Below are 26,221 nucleotides of genomic sequence, written 5' to 3' on the forward strand. Positions count from 1 at the left end.
GGGAACCAGAGATGAACGTTTCACACAAAATAAACATATTAGTTGATAGCTTGTAAAGAATAAATGCTCTACCTGATAATTTTGCCGCTTTGGTGTGCCTTTTTAGTGTTTTTTATCCATTATTGCTCCAGGAAAAATCAAATATGGCCGCCGGCTCATATCCCTTCTCCTTCTGGGTTGTATGAGTTCTGGATGTGCTGTCTAGGCTATATGAGACTAGGCTGCTATCTAGGCTATATGAGAAAGGCTGCTGTGTGCTTTCATTTTGGTATGATGTACTGCCTGTAGGAAGTGTCTCTCATAGGAATGAAACTGCCGTTATTATCAGTATCTAGTGCACACACAGCACACAGGGATCATATTGCAGCCACAGAGCTTCTCTCTCAGCAGAGCAGCCCCTCCCAGTCATCACAGCTCTCAGTATGCAAAGCAGGAAATCTAAGCCAGGAGAGGGGAAGGCTTGGGCTTGAAAACACTTCACAGAAGAGTGACTCAGCTATAATGATTCCAGGTCAAACCTCGACTGAATAGTCAGTGGATTCTTATCACAGCTGCTAATAGACTAATTAAGCAGATAACAATGAAACTAAAAGCAGGGTAGGTGTTTACTGTCATGTTCCCACTGATAAATGTAATAAAATACATGAGGGTGCTTCATCTCTGGTTCTCTTTAACTATTCATGTATGAATTAGTACTTTTATTATTACCAGTGTAAGTGTACCATTGAATATTTGGGACTCCAGACTCATGTTGTTGTGGTTTTTATATGTTTTTAATCAATTGGATAGTTAATAAAGATGAATTTGTAATTATTTCCTATATATTAGTCCTGAGTGGTGCTTGCTGGGCTCCTTGCTTCTTTTCTTGTCCATTAGTATTGTCTGGCCTATAGCACGCCCAGGTATATGAATATTTTGACCTACTTTAGTGGTGCTACGTTCCACCTTTTTTGTCTAAAGGGCCAGATGGATGGGCCCGTGGCTGGATTGGTAAAGGGCAGAGAGCTCCAGTCCGACTCAGACGCCAGCAAGGTGGAGGTGGAGTACTGGTTTGGGCTGGTATCATCAAAGATGAGCTTGTGGGGCCTTTTCTAGTTGAGGATGGAGTCAAGCTCAACTCCCAGTCCTACTGCCAGTTTCTGGAAGACACCTTATTCAAGCAGTGGTACAGGAAGAAGTCTGCATCCTTCAAGAAAAACATGATTTTCATGCAGGACAATGCTCCATCACACGTGTCCAAGTACTCCACAGCGTGGCTGGCAAGAAAGAGTATAAAAGAAGAAAAACTAATGACATGGCTTCCTTGTTCACCTGATCTGAACCCCATTGAGAACCTGTGGTCCATCATAAAATGTGAGATTTACAAGGAGGGAAAACAGTACACCTCTCTGAACAGTGTCTGGGAGGCTGTGGTTGCTGCTGCATGCAATGTTGATGGTGAACAGATCAAAACACTGACAGAATCCATGGATGGCAGGCCTTTGAGTGTCCTTGCAAAGAAAGGTGGCTATATTGGTCACTGATTTGTTTTTGTTTTGTTTTTGAATGTCAGAAATGTATATTTGTGAATGTTGAGATGTTATATTGGTTTCACTGGTAAAAATAAATAATTGAAATGGGTATATATTTGTTTTTTGTTAAGTTGCCTAATAATTATGCACAGTAATAGTCACCTGCACACACAGATATCCCCCTAAAATAGCTTAAACTAAAAACAAACTAAAAACTACTTTCAAAAATATTCAGCTTTGATATTAATGAGTTTTTTGGGTTCATTGAGAACATGATTGTTGTTCAATAATAAAATTATTCCTCAAAAATACCACTTGCCTAATAATTCTGCACTCCCTGTATATATATATATATATATACCTTCTCATTCAAAGAGTTTTCTTTATTTTCATGACTATGAACATTGTAGATTCACACTGAAGGCATCCAAACTATGAATTAACACATGTGGAGATATAGTACACAACCAAAAAGTGTGAAACAACTGAAAATATGTCATATTCTAGGTTCTTCAAAGTAGCCACCTTTTGCTTTGATTGCTGCTTTGCACACTCTTGCCATTCTCTTGATGAGCTTCAAGAGGTAGTCACCTGAAATGGTTTTCACTTCACAGGAGTGCCCTGTCAGGTTTAATAAGTGGGATTATGAATAGCCTTATAAATGGGGTTGGGACCATCAGTTGCGTTGTGGAGAAGTCAAGTGGATACACAGCTGATAGTCCTACTGAATAGACAGTTAGAATTTGTATTATGGCAAGAAAAAATCAGCTAAGTAAAGAAAAACGTGTGGCCATCATTACTCTAAGAAATGAAGGTCAGTCAGTCCAAAAAATCGGGAAAACTTTGAAAGTGTCCCCAAGTGCAGTCTCAAAAACCATTGTAGTCCAAAAAATACAATATATTTACCAAAAATACTTAACAGCAAGGGAGGGGGAGACATGTATCAGAAAAAATCATATGGTTTTAAAGAAGGGTGTCCTGTACAGGTTTCCAACATACTTTCATACTGACATATTTTCAGTTGTTTCACGCTTTTTGGTTATGTACTATATTTCCACATGTGTCAATTCATAGTTTGGATGCCTTCAGTATGAATCTACAATGTTCATAGTCATGAAAATAAAGAAAACTCTTTGAATGAGAAGGTGTGTCCAAACTTTTGGGGTCTCTCTCTCTCTCTCTCTCTCTCTCTCTCTCTCTCTCTCTCTCTATATATATATATATATATATATATATGTTTTAACGTGAACCCATAAACAGGAAATAAACAGATGTGATAAACTATTTTTACTCCTACTCCTAAAACTGACTTTTTTAGATATCCCCCAGTTTTATTTTATGTTTAAACATTTACAAAGTAGAGTTAATGTTTTATTGCCTCTGCCCACTGGCAGTATATTAAGTGTCCCAGAGCAAAAATACATGATCTATTGACCTTTATTATATATCCCCTGCAGTCAGAAGTTTTTCACTGCAGAAAAAAAAGTTTTATGGCTGTAAGTCCTTATCAGTGAGCGTTAAGCTACAGTGTGACAATGATTCAACAAGAGAGAAGTTGTCACTTGTATGCCTGAAGGTTAACTATTCAGGCAGGAAGAGAAAAGTAAGACAGCTTAATTATTAATATGTTTGGCACTATACATACACATGTTCATCTCAACATATCACATGTCACCTTGGGTACACTAGGACAGATAGAGCTATGACAAAAGGCAAAGTCATACCGCATTTTTAAAATACTCAGTTGGAAATCATAGCGAGGAACTCACCTCTGACATTCATCTGACAACGACGTCCTTTCTTAGTGCAAATACTGAAAGACAAATTGGACATTTCAGTATCTACAAGACATGCAATGACATCTGCATGTCTTAGAAATATACAAATAAAAATTAAGAAAAGTAAGTTCTTATAGGATGGCACCATGTCACCGACATTGTAACGTTTATTATCATCATCGTAACAGCCACAGCTTGCCTGAGCTACGCACTTCATAGTGTCTTCATCAAAGAAAGGACGTTGCTTGGGGCATTTTGGATAACATCCTAATTCACAATTTGAAAGAAAACTTCCATTAGAACCATAAACATGCTCATAAAAAAGGGTAATGTGAAAAAACAAAGATTGTATGACAGCATTTAATATTCAGTCACCCAAAGCTATGAAAATTAGATGACAGCTGTTAATTACTTTCGGGGACAGAATGAGGTAAGATGGAAAATATTTCCAAATACCGTATATACTCACATATAAGCCGACCTGTGTACAAGCTGATGTACCTACTTTTCCCTCAGAAGCCAGGAAAAAGTGATTGAGTTGCGTATAAGCCCCCTCCCCAATATAGCAAGATGTTCCCCCAGTACAAGTCAGCTGTCCTCCCCATAGCCAGATGTGCCCCAGGATCATACAGTCAAAGATAAGAGGCGCGGCAATTGCCACACAGGAAGAATCTCCAATCATTGCACGTTGCTTGCACACTCCGCTCCACAAGTCAGTGACACAGGTAGTCTTGAGCATTGCACTCTGCACACCATGTTGCAGGGAATGGAGGGCCACGGACACAACAGGGCGCCAGCTGGTAAGAGCAGGATCACTAGTGCACAATCCTTACACTCCTCTGCCTGCTCCAGTTCTGTTTTGCTCCACTGACTTGCATATAAGCGAAGGGGGTAACTTTTCAGCACATTTTTTATGCTGAAAAATTAGGCTTATATGCAACTATATACAGTAGTTCTTCTTCCCCCCTTAGTTATAAGTAGCAGTTTGGGCTCTATTCCACTACGAAACACGATCGCAATCACACTGCACTGCGATTGCCTTTCTTTCCAATTTACACTGCTGCAATTCCATTGTGATTCCTCCGGGATCAAATGGGTGCACATCGTCCACAGAGTTGGATGCTCTGGACTGTCCACATTTGTGGGGATAAAGTGACTGTCCAGGATGAAGTTTGCTGGCTGAGCTCTGGTGTTTTCTCAGAGAAAGGCAAGTGCTAGCGACTTAAGGGGCCCATACACTCATCAGATTAGCGGCCAATTGATCGATTTGCGGCCGATTTTGATCGATTTAGATCGATTACAATCGATCTGACATGCTGGAAAATCAAAATCGATCTGTTGAGATTGCTTATCATTTTGCATTGGCCCTAATGCAAATCTGATGGCAAAAAAATGCCATCAGATCGATTTTCAATAGATTTCATACTGAAATCTATTGGAAATCTGTACCTAGTAAAAAATGTTCCTAAACACATCAGATAGATCAGAGATCTATCTGATGATCTATCTGCTGCTAATCTAATGAGTGTATGGCCACCTTTATTGTGACTCCCTCCTTTCCACTTCTCTCCTTTCTACAAGATTTAGCACCAAAACTTTACACTATATAGACACACAATAGATGATCATTTGTGATCATTTTAAGTGATAATCTAGAATTAGCACAGGTGTCCACTCCTCTGACATTGGTGTCTTCCCTTCAGCAATCCAGCTGGATGCTATTGTAATTTCCATTGTGAGCTGCAGGAGGACATCTGCTCCCCCTACCCCTACCCCTAAACTCATCTGTACAATGATGGGGTAAACTGTCACCCCAAGCGATCACTAAACATCATTGTTAGTCTTTATAACCTGCATGTGTGTAGCTTTTGCATGCATGGCTATAGCTAGCTAGTCAACTGCCAGATCGTGCCTGGACATTTAACATCTTCTTGGGTGTGATGTACAGGGGCGTAGCAATAGAGGGTGCAGAGGTAGCGACCGCATCGGGGCCCTTGGGCCAGAGGGGCCCTGAGGGGCCCTCCCTCAACTTCAGTATTAGCTCTCTATTGGTCCTTTGCTCATAATAATCACTTCTATAGATACTTTGAATAGTGGTAATCATTACCAAAGTGCTCCCCATCCCCTTCTTGCACCTCTGACACTGTAGTTGCCTTTGGCAAGTTTTGGTGCGCCGTATCAAAGGTTATGTATATAGTGCATGGGGGGCCCCATTGTAACACTTGCATCGGGGCCCACAGCTCCTTAGCTATGCCACAGGTGATGTGTATTTCCAATTATGAGATGTTATGTAAAAAAAATGATATAAAGTAAGCTTAGGTGAGAGAATTTCATATTCATAGAATGAAAAAAATATAGAGAGTGACTGTTACAGAACAAGTAAAACAAATGGGTATGTGCAATGTCATAAAGATGTTGCAAAATGCTCTTCTATCTTATATAGGGTTGAAAGAACCCTGGATCCACTAACCCTCAAATCCCTGCAGCTGGTTCATGCACTGCCCACTGGGGTTCCTGCAGGTCTTCAGGCAGGGAGAGCCACAAGGTTTATAGTGCCACTCACATTCTCCTTCAGGGTTGTAGAAATCACAGAACAGAGCTGGAAATAGCAAATAACAGCATTTTACAGGTTGCACTTTGGAAATGTTTGATTTTTTTTTTAAACGAGAAAGCATATAAAATCATTATTATAATAAAAAGGGTTCTTTTTAACCACTTGCCGACCGCGCACTCATAACGCGCGTCGGCAAAGTGGCAGCTGCAGGACCAGCGACGCAGTACTGCGTCGCCAGCTGCAGGCTGATTAATCAGGAAGCAGCCGCTCGCGCGAGCGGCTGCTTCCTGTCAATTCACGGCGGGGGGCTCCGTGAATAGCCTGCGGGCCGCCGATGGCGGCTCGCAGGCTAAATGTAAACACAAGCGGAAATAATCCGCTTTGTTTACATTGTACGGCGCTGCTGCGCAGCAACGCCGCAAGTCAGATCGGCGATCCCCGGCCAATCAGCGGCCGGGGATCGCCGCCATGTGACAGGGGAGAGCCTGTCACTGGCTGCACATCCGGGGGGGGGGGGGGGGAGCAGGTAGGAGAGGGAGGGGGGAATTTCGCCGCGGAGGGGGGCTTTGAGGTGCCCCCCCCCCCGCCAGCCACACACAGGCAGGAGAGATCGGACCCCCCCAGCACATCATCCCCCTAGTGGGGAAAAATGGGGGGCAATCTGATCTCTCTGCCTGCTACCTGATCTGTTCTGGGGGCTGCAGAGCCCACCCAGCACAGATCACTAAACACAGCGCTGGTCCTTAAGGGGGGGGGGGTAAAGGGTGGGTCATCAAGTGGTTAAGCAACTTGAGAGATTTTAAAGAAAAGAAAGGATATCTTGAAAACAAATTTTTTAAAAAATGATATATATTTATATAGTTGTACTAAGGCAACGTGTTACGTGAGTTCATACATCTCACTTCATCAGGCCAAGATTCAGTGCCAGGATCAAATCTTTTTCCGAGCATTGAGCACGTCAGAGAAAAAGATTTGATCCCGGTACTGAATTTTGGCCTGATGAAGAGAGACGTTTGAGCTCACAAAATGCGTTGCCACAGCATACATAATATTTTCCTTTTGATTGTTTTTACTGAGGTAATCCATTTCTTATTTTTTGTTTTACTTTGAATGTATTTTATTATCCTTTCCCCGGCGCAAATAAAAAAATAGGCTCAAATGATTTTAGCTGCATCCAGGGGCATAACAATAGACCCTGCAAGGGATGCAGCTGCAGGGGGGCCCAAAAGCTGCAGGGGGCCCCGTGGGGGGAGGAGTTTATTTTCCTTGTCCTTAGAGACTGACAACTAAGGGTATGGAGGAAAAAAAATCTGCTCTCTACACGTTTTTTCTAATGACTGCATCTGCTCAGCCACTGCTAAGATATCGTACAAAGTTTTGCAGACACAGATTTGCAGACAGTCCCTATTTAGTGTTCAGCAGGGTCAAGGGGGGCCCCATCCAAAGTTTTGCAGGGGGGCCCAATGAGTTCTAGTTACGCCACTGGCTGCATCATATCTCTTGGTTTGAAATAAACCTGAGTGCCTAGAGTTCCACTGTGGTGTTTGAGAGATGTTTTACTATAGCATGCTACTGCATCAAGCAGTATAGAGCAAGATGTGGAAGCAGTCACTTTGGTACTGAATGGTGGACAGGTAAATTTTTTAGTTAGAAGCTGATTGTTTACCCAATATAAAACCCATGTGTTGCTTTATAGAGGACTGTACTCCACTGGTTATTATAGAGTGGGAGCATTGCATTCAGGGTTATGGACAGGTACTCATTGCTTGCCTTTAATTTCTAAGCTCACATTTTGTAGCTTATAGGAAGTACAGGTTAGGGATTTTCTACAGGGCTTTTCTACAAGTTGTAGAAAAATGGAGAATATACGTGATCTAGCAAAAAAAAAAAAAAAAAAAAAAAAGCATGCCTTGCTGGGTAATAGAGCAAGTTCCCAACGTAATGCAATTATATTTCTATGGTATTTTCACATCAGGTGCGGTGCGGTGGGTTCTTTCGGAGTAACACAGCATGCTGTGTTTACCGGATGACATGCCCATTTACAGTGGCTGTGAAGCATACAGTACTTTTATTGAACTGCTTTACTATATGGTTGCACCACAAATCTGGTGACTTTGCACAGTGTAAAAGGACTCTAAGAAAATGAACATTTCTTTGTTTTGTGTTTACAGAAGTAATGTTTGTTTCAACTTACGGCAAATTTCTGGTGTTCTCCATGTTGTGCAGACTCCGGCTTCACTACAAGCAGCAGCATAAGCAGCAACCGCTGTACAGTAGCATTCACAGTCACCACCAGAATCACAGGCACACGTGTCACTGACACACGCTTCATAATATGCTGTAGGGTCAACCTGAATGATGAACAGAACTGCTTAGGTATCTCTTCCACTCATTATTGGTGGTAATTTCTAGACAAGGCAAAAGACTCAATCACTCATTTTTGAAGGTTGAATGGTAACTCCTAGAGTTGAGCTGAAATTTTCGTAATTTCGCATTACTATAATTACGCATGCGAAATTTGCGTTTACGATGCGAAATTTGCGTAGCGAAATTGCCATTAAAATCGTAATTGAAAATACCGTAAGCGTAATTTTCAACGCGAAATTTCGCGTTTCGTTCATGCCGTAATTTCGCATTAAACGCTACCGTAATTTCGCGTTAAACCGTAACGCTCCGTATAATATAAAAAAGCCGCCGACTTTAAGGGTTAATAGCAAAGCCCCCTTAAATGCTAAGAGCCTCAAATTTGGAGAATATATTAAGGAGATCAGGAGGAATAAGAGGAAAAAATTTTTTTTCAAAAAGACCTTATAGTTTTTGAGAAAATCGATGTTAAAGTTTCAAAGGAAAAATGTAAACATTTAAAAACCCGCCGACTTTAACGGTTAATAGCAAAGCCTGCTTAAAGTTTAGAGACACCAAATTCCCAGGGTATATTAAGGGGATCAGTGGGAATAAGAGGAAAAAAATTTTTTTCAAAAAGACCTTATAGTTTTTGAGAAAATCGATTTTTAAGTTTCAAGGGCGAAAATGTCTTTTAAATGCGGAAAATGTCAGTTTTTTTTGCACAGGTAACAATAGTGTATTATTTTCATAGATTCCCCCAAGTGGGAAGAGTTTTACTTACTTCGTTCTGAGTGTGGGAAATATAAAAAAAAAACGACGTGGGGTCCCCCCTCCCAGACCTCTTTAACCCCTTGTCCCCCATGCAGGCTGGGATAGCCAGAATGCGGAGCACCGGCCGCGTGGGGCTCCGCACCCTGACTATACCAGCCCGCATGGTCCATGGATTGGGGGGTCTCGGAAGGGGAGGGGCAGCCAAGCTTTCCCCTCCCCCTCCGAGCCCTTGTCCAATCCAAGGACAAGGGGCTCTTCTCCACCTCCGATGGGCGGTGGAGGTGGAGGCCGCGATTTCCTGGGTGGGGGGTTCATGGTGGAATCTGGGAGTCCCCTTTAAAAAGGGGTCCCCCAGATGCCCACCCCCCTCCCAGGAGAAATGAGTATAGAGGTACTTGTAGTACCCCTTACCCATTTCCTTTAAGAGTTAAAAGTAAATAAACACACAAACACATAGAAAAAGTATTTTAATTGAACAAAAAACATAACCACGAAAAAAGTCCTTTAATATTCTTAATTAACCATTAATACTTACCTGTCCCTTTAAATAAATGATCCCACGCAATATCCTCGGAAATGTTCTATCAGTTACAATGTAACAAAGTTATTATGTAACAACTTTGTTACATTGTAACTACGCCGCACCCGACGTCACTCACCGCCGCCGCCGCCACCGCGTCTGCGCTGCAGGACCCGAGCTCTGAGCTATAGCTCAGAGCTCTCAAAAGCATCTTTGTATTTGGGCTCCAAGGAGCCCCATTGGTCCTTAGCAGACCAATGGGGTTCCTTCTGATTTGAAGGAACCCCATTGGTCTGCTAAGGACCAATGGGGCTCCTTGGAGCCCAAATACAAAGATGCTTTAGAGAGCTCTGAGCTATATAGCTCAGAGCTCTGTCGGGTCCGTGCAGGACGCTAAGTCCCCGCCGGCTCCGCTGCCCTCCCCGCCTCTCCCACATGTCACCCACATGTCACCCACATGTGGGTGACATGTGGGTGACAGATGTGGGCGGGGTGGACAGCGGGAGCTGCGGGGACTTAGCGTCCTGCACGGACGCGTATGCGGCGGCTGAGCGGCGAGTGGCGTCGGGTGCGGCGTAGTTACAATGTAACAAAGTTGTTACATAATAACTTTGTTACATTGTAACTGATAGAACATTTCCGAGGATATTGCGTGGGATCATTTATTTAAAGGGACAGGTAAGTATTAATGGTTAATTAAGAATATTAAAGGACTTTTTTCGTGGTTATGTTTTTTGTTCAATTAAAATACTTTTTCTATGTGTTTGTGTGTTTATTTACTTTTAACTCTTAAAGGAAATGGGTAAGGGGTACTACAAGTACCTCTATACTCATTTCTCCTGGGAGGGGGGTGGGCATCTGGGGGACCCCTTTTTAAAGGGGACTCCCAGATTCCACCATGAACCCCCCACCCAGGAAATCGCGGCCTCCACCTCCACCGCCCATCGGAGGTGGAGAAGAGCCCCTTGTCCTTGGATTGGACAAGGGCTCGGAGGGGGAGGGGAAAGCTTGGCTGCCCCTCCCCTTCCGAGACCCCCCAATCCATGGACCATGCGGGCTGGTATAGTCAGGGTGCGGAGCCCCACGCGGCCGGTGCTCCGCATTCTGGCTATCCCAGCCTGCATGGGGGACAAGGGGTTAAAGAGGTCTGGGAGGGGGGACCCCACGTCGTTTTTTTTTATATTTCCCACACTCAGAACGAAGTAAGTAAAACTCTTCCCACTTGGGGGAATCTATGAAAATAATACACTATTGTTACCTGTGCAAAAAAAACTGACATTTTCCGCATTTAAAAGACATTTTCGCCCTTGAAACTTAAAAATCGATTTTCTCAAAAACTATAAGGTCTTTTTGAAAAAAAAATTTTTCCTCTTATTCCCACTGATCCCCTTAATATACCCTGGGAATTTGGTGTTCCTAAACTTTAAGCAGGCTTTGCTATTAACCGTTAAAGTCGGCGGGTTTTTAAATGTTTACATTTTTCCTTTGAAACTTTAACATCGATTTTCTCAAAAACTATAAGGTCTTTTTGAAAAAAAAAATTTTCCTCTTATTCCTCCTGATCTCCTTAATATATTCTCCAAATTTGAGGCTCTTAGCATTTAAGGGGGCTTTGCTATTAACCCTTAAAGTCGGCGGCTTTTTTATATTATACGGAGCGTTACGGTTTAACGCGAAATTACGGTAGCGTTTAATGCGAAATTACGGCATGATACGACTGTAATGCGAAAATTACGCGAAAATTACGCTTACGCGAAATTTCGCGAAATCCTTCTTCGTTACGATTATGTACTTACGGCCATAATCGTAATTACACTAATTACGCGAAATTTCGCAAAATCGTAATTAGGTCATTACGCTCATCTCCACAGCCAAAATATTTTATGTTAGTTTTAAACAGTAATCAAGGGTTACAACCTTTTAAAAATGTTATTCATACCTGGATCCCTGCTAGAGAGTTCAATGACAGGTCACTGAGAACAGGAGATTAATGGTTTTAATGGCTTAAAGAGAAACCGTGACCAAGAACTGAACTTCATCCCAGTCCCCGTTTCCCATGAGAAATCGTTTCCTTTTCTCAAACAGATCATCGGGGGCTCGGTATGGCTAATATTGCGGTGAAACCCCTCCCACAGGAAACTGTGAGGCAGTTTCCTGTCTGTGAACCTCGTTACATTGTGAGAAATGACTGTTTACAGCTGTTTCCAACTGTCGAAAACCAAGCAGCAGCTACTTCCAGTGGCATCACCTGCCAGCAATAAAAATGTCACCATGTAATAAATGTCAGAATGTAAATCAAGGGGTGGAAAGCTTTTACAAACACTGACTAAAACATTTATACAGAATTATTGTGAAAATGAAGCACTTTTTTATTACATTATTTTCACTGGCGTTCCTCTGTAAGGAGTAGAATTTAGAAAGTGTGCAAGGCCAAACTTATACTTTGAGCGCCCCCAGGTCATCTTTCTTGCTGCTCACCTTCTACCACCACCATGTGCACTAAATGTACAGCAACCCCCTTCTTTCATGTACAGCTCCCTTGGACAGCAGCAGACCTCATCCATGTGTTGTTCCCTATTTACAGTCTGCTTTTTTCAATCTGTTTCCTACTCTCCATGTACAGCCGCCCCACATTCAGTTCCACCTGTCTCCTTTGGCTGCAGCCACCTAGGGCCAGGCCTTTGTGGCCTTTCTAGAAATCCCGCCCTACACGTGTGTGTCATCTATTACTATATGCTTGTCCAATGAGAAATAAGGTCTTCACTTCCTCTTCTGATGACAGGGTCCAAAGCAGCAAGAAGCGCAAGTTAATCTGTTCTGCAGACAGTGGTAAACATCTAAAGTTTGAATATATCATTGCTCTATCAAACACTCATTACATATTAAAAAATAATTTTATTAACCATCCCCTAAGCTGATAGTAATAAATAATACAGTAATAAAGACAAATATGTTAATAATCATGTGTCCATAGCTGGGGCTCTTCATCACCTGGTCCTTCTCTCTGTGTGAAGGTGATGCAGTATCAATTATGCTGTATCCTGCTGTGGGTTATGGCAATTTTTTTGACTGGATTCATACCCCCAGAGACCAGAGCTTAATGAAGGAGCATGTCTCAGAATGCTAGCCTCCTTATGATTGCCATGCAAAGAATACACTAAACCTAAGGTATACCATGCTGTGATTTTGTTTTGTATTAATGTCTGCCAGTGATAGGATATTCTTGGGAGAAAGTGCTTGATTATCACTGAGAGCTGGTATGAGACTCAGCTCAGCAGGGTTCATGCAAAATTGTTACTCTGGACTTAGAGCAGAATGTCAGGAACATTGAGTTTGGTGACACTTTCATGAATTTGTAGATTATGAGGATAACATTGGTATATCACATGAACACACCTTGGAATGGCACTTGGAGAACTTTGGCCCCATAATAATGCTGCACTGCTTCTGAGACCAGGTCTGCCTGTATGGATTAGCGACACACGGGTCCCTTCTGACCTTGTCATCTGGGCAGGTTGGTAAGGCTTTCCAGCTGTTTCCAAACTCCTGTACATTGACCACCACTGACAGACTTCTTGTGATAAAGTCATTGGACACGCTACCGTCATAGTTGCCACAGAGGCCGCAAACATTTCCCTATTAGGAAGATGTATTTTAAGATGTTAGCTATTAGCAGTACAAGCTTATTAGCTTTTTAACTATAACATGCATGTCTCAAAATTCTACTCACTTCATATTTAAACTAGGCACTACCAGTTTCTCAAAGTATAAATGCACAAATATAGTATAATTTTCCTAAGTAAGTATCCCTTAAGTCCCAATACTCCCAGTTCTTACCCATCCTCTGCCTCCCCCACCTGTGCCCATCCATCATTACAGTAAGCACCATAATCCTGTACTGCACCTGCTACAGTCTGTTGCAGCTACAATACACATTTACACATTTATAGAATTATAAGCTGCAGCTAAAGTGATGCAGTTAGCAGCATCTCCACAGTACGGAGAGTTTTGTTGAGACATGTTGCTGCTCCAGATCTCTGTGCGTTACACATAGTGTTGGGCGAACACCTGGATGTTCGGGTTCGGGAAAGTTCGCCGAACATGGCCGCAATGTTCGGCATGTTCGGGCCGAACCCCGAACTCCCCGAACATCCCGCTTTTGGGGGCCCTATGGGGTCGCAGGCATAAGGGGGGAGCATGCCCCGATCGCGGGGGGGGGGGTCGGAAATTCCCCCCACCCCCTCCGCTAGCGCTCCCCCCTCTGCCCGCTTCTCCATTCAAAAGTTAGGAAGTGAAACTGTACCTGTGCGGTAGTGGGTGGCTGGCAGTGGGCGGCACTATGGAGTGACTGAGGAGGAGGAGGAGTCCAGAGAGTGACGCGTTGAGGGAGGCCGGGCAGTGGGCGGATCAGCAGTAGTACGGTACTACTGCTGATCCGCCCGCTGCCCGGCCTCCCTCAACGCGTCACTCTCCGGACTCCTCCTCCTCCTCAGTCACTCCATAGTGCCGCCCACTGCCAGCCACCCACTACCGCACAGGTACAGTTTCACTTCCTAACTCTTGAATGGGGAAGCGGGCAGAGGGGGGAGCGCTAGCGGAGGGGGTGGGGGGAATTTCCGACCCCCCCCGCGATCGGGGCATGCTCCCCCCTTATGCCTGCGACCCCATAGGGGGGCAGTATTCGGGCGAACAGGGCCCTGTTCGTGCCGAACAGGGGCCCTGTTCGGCCAGGCAATGAGCCGTTCGGGCGAACCCGAACAGTTTGGCCGAACACCACCAGGTGTTCGGCCGAACGCGAACATCACCCGAACAGGGTGATGTTCTGCAGAACCCGAACAGTGGCGAACACTGTTCGCCCAACACTACTTACACAGACCTTAAAGGAAACCTGAGATGACTATACTTACTTACCTGGGGCTTCCTCCAGCCCCATGTACTCAGTTGGCTCCCTCGCCATCCTGCCGGCTGGCTGAAATTGTTTTCAATCTTCTCCATTAGAAAGGCTTTAGTCAGGCTGCACTGTGCATGCACTCTTGCCGTGTCTGACCCCATCGCCTGGTACGTTCTGCACTTATGCAGGTAGTATTTCGCAGACACGGATTACTCCCGGCAATGGGAGTGTGACAGGGCGCGCTTGCGCAGTGTCACGTTTTTGAGAAGTGACAGCATCTGTCACTTTTGTAGGTAATTACAGTTCATAAAGACGCAGGTAAAAGCACATGAATGCCTGCCTTTGGATCTTTCACTAAATGGTGGAATATCACTTTAAGCATAAGTACACCTGAATTATAACAAATTGAACACTATGGGTTTTCAGGGGAAGTGATACTCATTGCTTTAGCAAAATGACAACTTAATCACCTTGAATTCTGGGCTCAGCTTGATCAGGATGCTTGTCTTCTTGTCCCACATAAGGATCAATCCATTGTTGGCTTCAATCACCAGATAAATGCCCATCTGTCTGATCTGGTAGGGAACCTCTCCACCAATGTCCCTTTCTACCACCTCAAATGATCCTTCACTCAGTTGCAATTCATAGTTCTGTGAAGTAAAAAGAACACATTTAACAAATCAATGAATTAGCAGAAAGTTTTGAATCAGGATGATACCATTTATTGGCTAACTTTAAAATTAATTTTAAGTAATTATCAAAAGAGGTATGAGGGATGCGTACATCAAAAAAGGGTGCTTGGAAATGTGTGCGCCCTTATGTAATATATTTGCAAATAATAAAGGCGCCTACCTAAAAGGGGTTTGGATACTAGTAGAATATTGGTAAAATTACTGATATTCTACTACTTAATTCTGATCGTAAAATATTGGTGAACTTTACCAATATTTTACTATGATCTAACCTAACCCTACTCTCACACAGAACCCTCCCTCTACATATACCTAACCCTTAACCCTTCCTCTACAGATGCCTAACCCTTAACCCTCCCTCTCCAGATGCCTAACCCTTAACCCTCCCTCTACTGATGCCTACCCATTAACCATCCATCTATTGATGTCTAACCCTTAACCCTCCCTCTACTGATGCCTAACCATTAACCACCCCTCTAATGATGTCTAACCCTTAACCCTCCCTCTAATGATGTCTAACCCTTAACCCTCCCTCTAATGATGTCTAACTCTTAACCCTCCCTCTACTTATGCCTAACCATTAACAACTACTCTACTGATGTCTAATCCTTAACCCTCCCTCTACTGATGCCTAACCCTTAAACCACCCTCTACTGATGCCTAACCATTAACCATCCCTCTACCAATGCCTAACCCTTAAACCTCCTACTACCAATTCCTAACCCTTAACTCCCCCTCTAACGATGCCTAACCTTTAACCCTCCCTCTACTGATGTCTAACCCTTAACCCTCCCTCTACAGATGCCTCACCATTAACCATCCCTCTACTGATGCCTACCCATTAACCATCCATCTACTGATGTCTAACCCTTAACCCTCCCTCTACTGATGTCTAACCCTTAACCCTTCCTCTAATGATGTCTAACCCTTAACCCTCCCTCTAATGATGTCTAACCCTTTACCCTCCCTCTACTGATGTCTAACCCTTAACCCTCCCTCTACTGATGTCTAACCCTTAACCCTCCCTCTAATGATGTCTAACCCTTAACCCTCCCTCTAATGATGTCTAACCCTTTACCCTCCCTCTACTGATGTGTAACCCTTAACCCTCCCTCTACTGATGCCTAACCATTAACCACCCCTCTACTGATGTCTAACCCTTAAGCCACCCTCTACTGATGCCTAACCATTAACCATCCCTCTACCAATGCCTAACCCTTAAACCTCCTACTACCAATTCCTAACCCTTAACTCCCCCTCTAACGATGCCTAACCTTTAACCCTCCCTCTGCTGATGCCTAACCCTTAATCCTCCCTCTACTGATGCCTAACCCTTAACCCTCCCTCTACTGATGCCTAACCAATTAATCATCGCCCTACCAATGCCTAACCCTTAACCCCCCCACCCCCGTGGTGCCTAACCCTTAACCCCACCCCATAATACCTAACCCTTAACTCCCCCTCCCCGCCACAAAGCCGTGATTAGCGGCATTACAGGGAAATTTAGGCGCCCGGAGGCTTCTCTATGATTTTCGTATTGAGACTTCCACCATATGATTTTCGTATTCAGACTTCCTATTAAAAATACTGCACCTTTTTTCACCGCTTGCTGTATGTAAAACTGCTGGTGCTTGGTGTACCGATCGGTGTCAGCACGCAGAGAGAATCTGATTATTGGCGATCTGCAGTATCACCAATAATGCAGATATATACCCGATTATTGATGATCTGCAGTATCACCGATAATCCGATATATTGCTAACCTCTGGACACCAGCAAAGAACACAATAAAGACAGTAATATATCACGGAAGTGTGGAAATATCCACCACACAGCAATTCCTCAGAGGTGTGGTTACCTCTGAATGGGAACCCCGTGAGTGAGATCCTCTAACCAGGCAGAGTGAGGAATCTCGACCCCTAGCAGTAATCGTCTGCTTGGGGCAGGCGTCTCGGAGAGGCAAGCCTCAGAGATAACCCTCCAGTGGGAGACGTTCCACTGAAGGGAGAAAGGTCAGACAGGCAAGGGTTCAGCAACAGAGATGACGGCAGCAGTACAGGAACAGAAGGCAGAAGAGTAATCGGGAATCAGGCAGAGGTCGGCAACAAGGATCAGATAGGCAAAGGTACAATAACGTAGAGCAAGAGAGTAGTCAAGGATAGCCGAAGTCAAAGCACAGATACAATATCAAAATACAATCCTAACTAAGGTGTGAAATCCTTAGTATCAACACCAGGGCACTGAGCTAAGGTCTGAGCGCTAACACAACAGTGTATTCACGACAGCAGACAAGGAGCAACTGACAGACAGCTCCTTTTATGCTGGGGAACGCTCTAGCAGCGTCCCCCAGCCGCCCAGCCAATACCCAGCACTGCTGGAGTCAGCTGACCAGCCTGGTCAGCTGACTCCCCTTCGGGAACGATAAAGTTCCTGTCTCCTCGCGCGCGTGTTACCCGGAGACACTGAGCCGGCAAGAGGGCGGGGAACCTTCTGGGCAGCAAGCGTGCGGCGGAGTCCGTCGGACTTACGGACTCCGCCGCCTGCCCCATTGCCCCCGCCGGCAGCAGAGCGGAATCCCCCTGGGATGAGGAGTCCGCCGCCACGTGTGTTCCGGCGGCGGCTCCATCATCCCTTACACTTGGCCTGCATCATTCAGCTGTTCAGGCTAGAAGCTACAAGGGTGAAGGCATAGTTTGAATCTCCTTAGAGAGACTGCACCCTCTAGCAATTACAGTTTTCGGGGTAGGAAGTGTCCTGTTTCCTGGTTCTGGGCTACTGAGTAATTTATTTGACATCAGTTGATCAAGGAGCAGGATACAGACAGAAACATGCTCTGCAAATGAATGCCTGCTTGGGTCTAAATGAAATAGCTAACTGTATACCTCTATTACCCTTCACATACCTCTTAAAGCTTTGTATGACTAATGCTCAGCTTCAGTACTTACCCCCAAAAATAATTTTATAGCTTTGGGACAGGTAGCTCCAGTTGTTCCACATGGGATATTCTCTGTGATGATTCTGAATGATCCATTTCCAGAGTTAGATGCACAATAGTCCTATAATACAATACAAAGGTAAATGTTATTTCTTAAGCAATCAAAAAAAATGCTTTTGGTAAGTGGCAGAAGCACTGGGAAAATAATGGTATATATGCTTAGCATGGCCGAATTTCAGGCAAGGACACAAAGGCCATGGCCTATGGCACCAGGAAAGCAAGGGGGGGCCTGTGGACAGCAGGGTGGCAGTAGCAGTTAGCCTGCCAAACATTTGTCCTACTTCACAGAGTTTACACATAGAGGTGGGCGGCTACCAACAGCCAGAACTGGCACTCAGGGGATGAAGGGGAAGCGAACGGGCACTTACAGTGATCTCTGAGCTGCCTGTCTCTCACCAAATGTGCCGCTCGCCAAAGAGCTTACAATCTAATACCTGCCATCATGTCAATAAATGTTCTCAGAGGAGCTTATAGTGTGATCCCTGCCATCACTTCCCACTAACTATACTCAGAGGAGACTGCAATCTAATCCCTGCCATGTTGGGGGTGGGGGGGTGGGGTTAGGATGCTGTTAGTCTGGGGGCAGCTGGGGATAGTGGGCCTTGGGCGGTAAAAAGTACAACTCCGGCCCTGATGCTTAGTTGTCAGTAGTACAATGTGACACATATACACACCATCGACACTACCAGCCTGTTTTTCAGAAACATGTACCGTAAGTTTCAAAAGTTGTGAAGATGGCACTGTCTGGTTTTATTGTCAGGGCTTTGAGTAGTAGAAGAGATTGCTGTACTTCTTCTGGGAAGCATTGAAATTGTAAAAACATTCAGTCACTGTATTGTAAGTGTTAAGCCAGAGAGGACTAAATAAAAAAATAAAACAGAATTCTAATTCTTCTATTGATTTGACTAATTCAGCCGTTGACTAGATGAGACCAGATTATTTTTTTTATCCTGTCTTGATACATAAAACCTGTGGACTACAAGGGCTTGTTTCCACTAGGGGTGATTTGGAGCATTTCCTCGCACACAAATTCAGACTGGGAATGCGAATCCACATAGCCATGCATGGGACAGCTAGAGGGATTCGGAAGTGCACACAGAGACAAGTGGAAAAACAGGGCCTAAGAGTGTATTTTCTCACCCTTTTGCATGCTGGAATTTGCTATACATTATTAAAACAATGTTACATTTGTCACTGTAATGACTATGTCTACTACCAATTCTGTATTATGTACCAATTTTGTGTTTACCATTGTCTATATTATTATGTACCTCATGTTGGTTCATTACTCTGTACAGCACCAGAAAATATATAGGTGCGTTATAAATCAATAATATGATAAAAAATATTCTTTTTCTTATGATTGTACCAGGAAATGCTGTATTCTTAAAATAACTGTGGCTGCAGCATGCACACCACACATGCAGTACTAAGGTATTGCTCACACTAAGCTTCCACCCACAACTGCACTGCCCACAGAAAGCCTCTGCCCACACTAAGCCACCACCCACAACTGCCTTGCCCACACTAAGCCACCGCCCATGACTGTGCTGCCCACACTAAGCCACCGCCCATGACTGTGCTGCCCACACTAAGCCACCGCCCATGACTGTGCTGCCCACACTAAGTCTCTGCCCTCGGGTGCTTTCGGGTCCGTCTTTGTTTACAGCCTTCAGTTAGGGCCTAAGCCCACTGACGCAATTGTGTCCACTTTTCAATTACACATCAATGTTACAGATGCTAAAAAGCGGACAGAAGCGGACACCGAAGACATAACAACAAAAGGTGGTACCTTTAACCACTTCACAACTGAGGGGTTTTACCCCTTGAGCACCAGAGCAATTTTCACCTTTCAGCGCTCCTTCCATTCATTCGTCTATAACTTTATCATTACTTATCACAATGAAATGAACTATATCTTGTTTTTTTTGCCACCAATTAGGCTTTCTTTAGGTGGGACATTATGCCAATAATTATTTTATTCTAAATGTGTTTTAATGGGAAAATAGGAAAAAAATGTGGGAAAAACAATCATTTTTCAGTTTTCTGCCATTATAGTTTTTAAATAATGCATGCTATTGTAATTAAAACCCATGAAATGTATTTGCCCATTTGTCCCGGTTATAAAACCATTTAAATTTTGTCCCTATCACAATGTTTGGTGCCAATATTTTATTTGGAAATAAAGGTGCATTTTTTTCAGTTTTGCGTCCCTCCCTAATTACAAGCCCATAGTTTATAAAGTAAGTGTTATACCCTCTTGACATAAATCTTTAAAAAGTTCAGTCCCTAAGGTAACTATTTATGTATTTTTTTTATTGTAATTTTTTTTTTTAATTACAAAAAAAATAATAATTGGGGAGTGTGGGAGTTAATGAGTTAATTTTTAGTGTAAAACTAATGTATTTGTATATGAAAAATGCTTTAGGGTGTAGTTTTACTATTTGGCCACAAGATGGCCACAGTAACTTTTTGTTTATGCGACCTGCAAGCGTAGGAAGTACGCTTGCAGGAAGTGTTATTAGGCTGGGAATTATCGCGCTGCTTCTCATAGAAGCAGGCGATCATTGCCGGGGGCTTAGATCAATGAACGGGACGGCGGCGTGCACGAACGCGCGCATGAGCGAGCGGGAGCGCGGACAGCGGCGGGAGCTGCGGATATCTCCTTCCCTGGTGTTGACAGGGTAGAAAAAGGGACGGTAATATCCGCATCACTGGTGGTAAAGTGGTTAATGACTAACTGTACAAGATTCTTTTGCAAAGGAATCTTGTACAGTTAGTCATTAAAGGTATCACCTAAACAACTTTTGTTGTTATGTCTTCGGGTTCTCTCCATGACTAATACGGACCACACGCAAGAAGCGGACAAAACTGTGGGCTCAGGTCTTTAGTAAATAGGATAAGTTTAAAGAGAACCTGAACTGAGTAAAATTATTTAAATAAACACATAATGTGGCTGCAAATGAATATTACATACTAACCTCACCGTTCCTCTCAGAAGCTCACCATTTTCTTCTTACAGTGAACCCTTCCAGTTCTGACAATATTTTGACAGAACTGAAATATACCAGTTGCTGTCAGTTATTGATCAGCTGCTGTCAGTTACAACTGAATGTGCAAGGTAATGTCCATGTTTCCCTATGGCTCAAGTGGGCAATATTACAGTTTAACAGTGTGCTGACCAGGAAGCTGTTATGGGGTAATGGCCATTTTCAAAATGGAGGACAGAGAATTCCATTGATCATAGTGGACAAACAGTACGAGAGGAGAAAGAGATTGAGGAGTAGACTGCACAGGAGGTAAGTATGACGTGTTTATGTTTATTTTGACTTTTCATTTTCAGTTCAGGTTCTCTTTAAAATAATATTGGTCAATATCCTTGTAGTATAAAAATTACAGTTGCCGAGTTTTAATGGTGATCTCTCAGCTTTTGGGTTCCTACATACTTACAACAACTGTGGATTAGTATTATAGATATGATGTAGCAGTACTGTATAGACAGTTATAATTGATCTGCTTAGTAATGCGATTATGCAGATGAGACATTTTAGTACCTGAGTCACAGTATACTCGCAGTCACCATTAAAATCGAACCGCTTGCCATCAAATGTAACAAAGTGCCCGTCGCCATAGACAACGCAGCTCCTGTAACATTCCTTCTTTGTACACTGCCATTTGTGGTTTTTGCAAGTGCTGAAACATAACAAAGTAAGCAGGCATTACATAAAATTAAGATGCTTCAATAGAGACTGAAATTGTTATACATGTTGCTGTATTTTGTATAATGCAGTGGTCTATAGGCTTGGAAGCCACATGTGTCCCACAGCTACATTCTGTGTGATTCCCCACTTTATGTACTGTGTCTGACTATTAATACAGTTTATTAGAGCATGATATTCTCAACTGGCTGCTTAAATGAGACTCGAACTCTTGCCCAGAACAGAAGGAAAACATAGAGTATGTACTCTGTATGTATTCAGAGTTTCACCTGTCAAGTCCCCCTCATTTGTGTCTAATCACAAATTGTAATCTGATCTCTCCCCTGTGTCACATGACTGCCAATGGCAGAGATGGCAGATAAGGGTGTAAACAATCGTATCAGTGAATAATGGCGCCCAGCGCCTATGCATACAGATGGCGCCGCATTAAAAAGATACGCTTAACGCTATTTATCGTTAGTACCGCATAATAATGGCGCACAGGAAATAAAGAAGAAAAACTGCACACACTAACGTTATTTATCAATAGTGGCACACACTAACGTTATTTATCAATAGTGCCATTCATTTGCAAAACAGTAGACGTTATTGCCCACAGTAACGTTATTTATCAATAGCGCCCTACATAAGCCAAATTGCAGACGTTATTTAACTGCAAAACGGTAATTGGATTTAATGTAACACTGTCAAGGTTAGGGTTAGGCACCACTGGGGGGGGTCTTAGGGTTAGGCACCACCAAGGGGGTGGTTAGGGTTAGGCACCAACAGGGGGGTGGTTAGGGTTAGGCACCACCAGGGGGGTCTTAGGGTTAGGCACCACCAGGGGGATGGTTAGCCACCACCAGGGGGGTGGTTAGGGTTAGGCACCACCAGGGAGGTCTTAGGGTTAGGCACCACCAGGGGGTCTTGGGGTTAGGCACCACCAGGGCGGTCTTAGGGTTAGGCACCACCAGGGGGGAGGACTTAGGGTTAGGCACCACCAGGGGGGTGGTTAGGGTTAGGCACCACCAGGGGGGTGGTTAGGGTTAGGCACCACCAGGGGGGTGGTTAGGGTTAGGCACCACTAGGGGGGTGCAGGGGCGTAGCAATAGGGGTTGCAGAGGTAGCGACCGTATCGGGGCCCTTGGGCCAGAGGGGCCCCAAAGGGCCCTCCCTAACTACAGTATTAGCTCTCTATTGGTCCTGTGCCCATAATAATGACTTCTATAGATACTTTGAATACTGGTAATCCTTAAGAAACTGTTTCCCATGCTTTTCTTGCACCTCTGACACTGTAGTTGCCATTGGCAGGTTTTGGTGCGCCGTATCAATTGTTATGTATAGAGTGCTTTGGGGGGCCCCATTGTTAAACTTGCACCGGGGCCCACAGCTCCTTAGCTACGCCACTGGGGGGGTGGTTAGGGCTAGGCACCACCAGGGGGGTTTAGGGGTTAGGGATAGGTACAGAGAGGGTTCTGTGTGTTAACACTAAATAACAATAAGGCTTTAACGTTAAATAACAATAATGCTTTAACGTTAAATAGTGATAAGTGGCAAATGGATTAGCGGCAACACCGTGCGCCATTATTCGCAGGCGCCATTTTCAGATGGATCCGTAAACAATATGTCTGCTTCCATGAATCAGGAAGTAGAAACAGTGCAGATTTATTTTAGGATTTTATTAGGTGTAACAAAGAAATATTTTTGTTTAAAGGTTATTATGCTGTTGTGTATCTTTTAGAGCAGAGAGGTGTTCTAAATTCAGGTCCGCTTTAAATGAGACCTGAACAAACAGGAAAATGGAGGCTTTGTCTATTAACCTCTTGAAGAATGCTAGTGTAACAAACTTATCTGGTGTGGTCTCTGCAGGCTGTTCTGATAGTGCGGAGTAGCTGGAGGAAGCTTCCTCTTCCTCTTTGGTCAATTGCATCCCCTGCTCCCCTGTAGATGTGGGTCGGTGTGTTGTTTCTGGCAGGACGCGCACATCTCAGAGCTGCCTTTTATAGGCTGAGGAGGCATGTCTGATGGGGTGTCAGCTGTGATGTCATCAGCTGACACCTTATTGCAGGAGGTGCTGTCAATTCTGGGGGCTGGGCTTTTGCTCTGCCTCTTGGGTATTTAAGGCCAGAGTATTTACCTGTCTCTCTCCCTTGTACTGTAGTCATCTGATTACCTGTGTAACGATCTTAGCCCGTTTTTGACCTAGCTCTACATTAGTCCTTCTGTACCGCTCATTCAGACTTTTCGTGTATGACCCGAGCTTTGACCTGACCTCGATTTATTGTATTTTCTGTGTGTACATTAGACCCAGCATTACAGCTAGTTTCCTGTTGTTTATGAAGATTCAGTACTGCCTGAGTCACATACCAGCAGCAAGCATGCAGCCAGGTATGCAAGTGAAATAGGTTATGCACATGCACATACAGGGGCGTGCAAAGCCCAGGGAATGTTTAGCATGCAATAATAGTAGAACAAGAAATCCCTAATAAAGGCTGCTCCAAGTGGTGGAGGCTACTCCATGTCAGCTCCAGTATGTATGCAGATGTCCCCCTTACTCTCTCATCTTCACTGCTGTAGTAGTGAAATGCTCCAATGAGTACCCCCATTACCCTGAACCATGCCTGTATGTATAACTATCCTCTGCTGTCTGTAGATAGCATTACTGTGAAGGCTGTCTTGCTTGTGTGCAGAACTTGGACTCACCAATTGTTGCAGTCTTGTTGGATGCTCTCTCCATTGTAGTAACTGATACCATTGTGTACACATGGACATTCTTTCTCGAGCACACAGCTGCCATTGTTACTGAGCACCAGGCCGTGTGGACAGACACAGCCAGAAGCACACTGTATGCTGAACTGTGAAACAGAAAGGAGTATGTAAATACCTTTAAATGGATGATCATGCATAAATCTATTTTTGGATAGCGTGGGTAGTTTCTTTTGCTGATTGGGTTCCTGTTCATAGATTTACTCCACATTTCCTCTCACAGTGGAGGGGTCAGAAGACTTAAATAAGACAAAACCTCTGCACTAGGAAAACAGACAGCAATAAAAATACTATTTAGGAAGAATGAGGAAGGGGCAGAAATTAAACTAGATTTTTATTGGTCTCAGTTTCTCTAAGGAAAAGATTTTCATCACTTTCAGTTTCTGTCTAGAAGTTATTACAAAATGGAAGAAAGAATGGGGTGAGACACCCACAGCGAGGGCCAGATTTCTGGATAGTCCACAAAGGCCCAAGCCTGGGGCGTCAGTCCAGGGGGGCACCTGAATATGAAATAGGGGTTGCTACATATAAAAGAGAAAGCTTCAAACAGGGAGTAACACACGAAAAAGGGAAGCTGGTGCTCATGTGAGCCGTATATGAAAGAGAGGGGCTGTGTAACGATTGAGGAACTTTCTCCGTGATCAGCGCACAACGAGGTTTTTTTTGTGTGTCTGCCTCAGATGAGAGCAATGCCTTTTGTACTGTCTGCAATCAAAGATTAAGTCATGGAAAGACCAAGACCCGCATAGGGACCACTGCCTTATGAAGGCACATGGTGAAAAAGCATAAACGGCAATGGGAAGACCACCTTTCTGTACTTAGATCTCTCTTCAGCCAGGTCCAGCATCCCCTCTCTAGAGTTGTCCCAAATGGTTCAGCCTCAAACTTGTTCATGCAAACATCGCTAGTTCGCGTTTGCGCCAAAAGCGAACTTTATGGCGAGTTCGCCCTGTCCCTATACTACATCATTGGGCTAAACTTTGACTCTCTATATCACAGTCAGCAGACACATGACAGCCAATCAGGCTGCACTCCCTCCTGGAGCTTCCCACCTTATATAAGGCAGCTGCGTTGGCCATTATCTCACTCAGTGTTGCTGCAGTAGTGAGAGAAGGGAGAGGAACCTGCTGTACACATAGGAAAAGCTTAGTTAGGCTCTTGTAGCTTGCTCCTAGCTGATATTTGTTGTTGAAAAGCACCACAAAAAGAGCTCTTTTCAGAGCTAATGTTCTTGTGAAGTTTTTTTGTGTGTGTGTGTGTGCCACTGACACTGTATTAAACAGCCCTGTGTGTCGCAGCTGGCCCTTGCTAATTGCTATACTGTGCAAGGCCCAGCACATTCAGTTCCTACCTTTTCACTGCACCTGTGTGTGACAGCTGCACATTTATAATACCGGTCTGACCGTGCATATCTGTCCATGTTCACTGCAATTGCGTGACAGCACGCAGTGTTATATTATACCAGTCACTGCAGAACTGTTCACCGCACCTGTGTGCGACAGCTGCACATTTGTAATAACAGTCCGACCGTGCATACCTGTTCATGTTCACTGCAATTGCGTGACAGCACGCAGTGTTATATAATACCAGTCACTGCATAACTGTTCACTGCACCTGTGTGTGTGACAGCTGCACATTGTATTGTGTAATACCAGTCTGTGCATACCTGTAACTGCACCTGTGACTGACCGCACATTGT

General features: G+C 44.0%; 2 protein-coding genes across 2 annotated transcripts in view; both read right to left on the reverse strand.

The window, feature by feature from the left end:
• Positions 1 to 14,437, reverse strand: part of LOC137537847 (mucin-5AC-like) — a 108,151-nt gene extending 93,714 nt beyond the window's left edge. The window contains exons 1-3 of the mRNA XM_068259799.1: positions 14,392 to 14,437; positions 5,760 to 5,888; positions 3,281 to 3,352 (exon numbers count right to left, since the gene is read on the reverse strand). Of these exons, the coding sequence (XP_068115900.1) occupies positions 3,281 to 3,352; positions 5,760 to 5,888; positions 14,392 to 14,437 (247 nt within the window). The remainder of the gene's footprint in view (positions 1 to 3,280; positions 3,353 to 5,759; positions 5,889 to 14,391) is intronic.
• Positions 14,438 to 14,817: 380 nt separating this feature from the next.
• Positions 14,818 to 26,221, reverse strand: part of LOC137537848 (mucin-2-like) — an 85,863-nt gene continuing 74,459 nt past the window's right edge. The window contains exons 15-17 of the mRNA XM_068259800.1: positions 24,460 to 24,611; positions 21,613 to 21,751; positions 14,818 to 15,021 (exon numbers count right to left, since the gene is read on the reverse strand). Coding sequence (XP_068115901.1) covers positions 14,818 to 15,021; positions 21,613 to 21,751; positions 24,460 to 24,611 — 495 coding nt within the window. The remainder of the gene's footprint in view (positions 15,022 to 21,612; positions 21,752 to 24,459; positions 24,612 to 26,221) is intronic.

This window comes from Hyperolius riggenbachi, chromosome 11 (assembly GCF_040937935.1).
Source record: "Hyperolius riggenbachi isolate aHypRig1 chromosome 11, aHypRig1.pri, whole genome shotgun sequence".
Taxonomy (NCBI): domain Eukaryota; kingdom Metazoa; phylum Chordata; class Amphibia; order Anura; family Hyperoliidae; genus Hyperolius; species Hyperolius riggenbachi.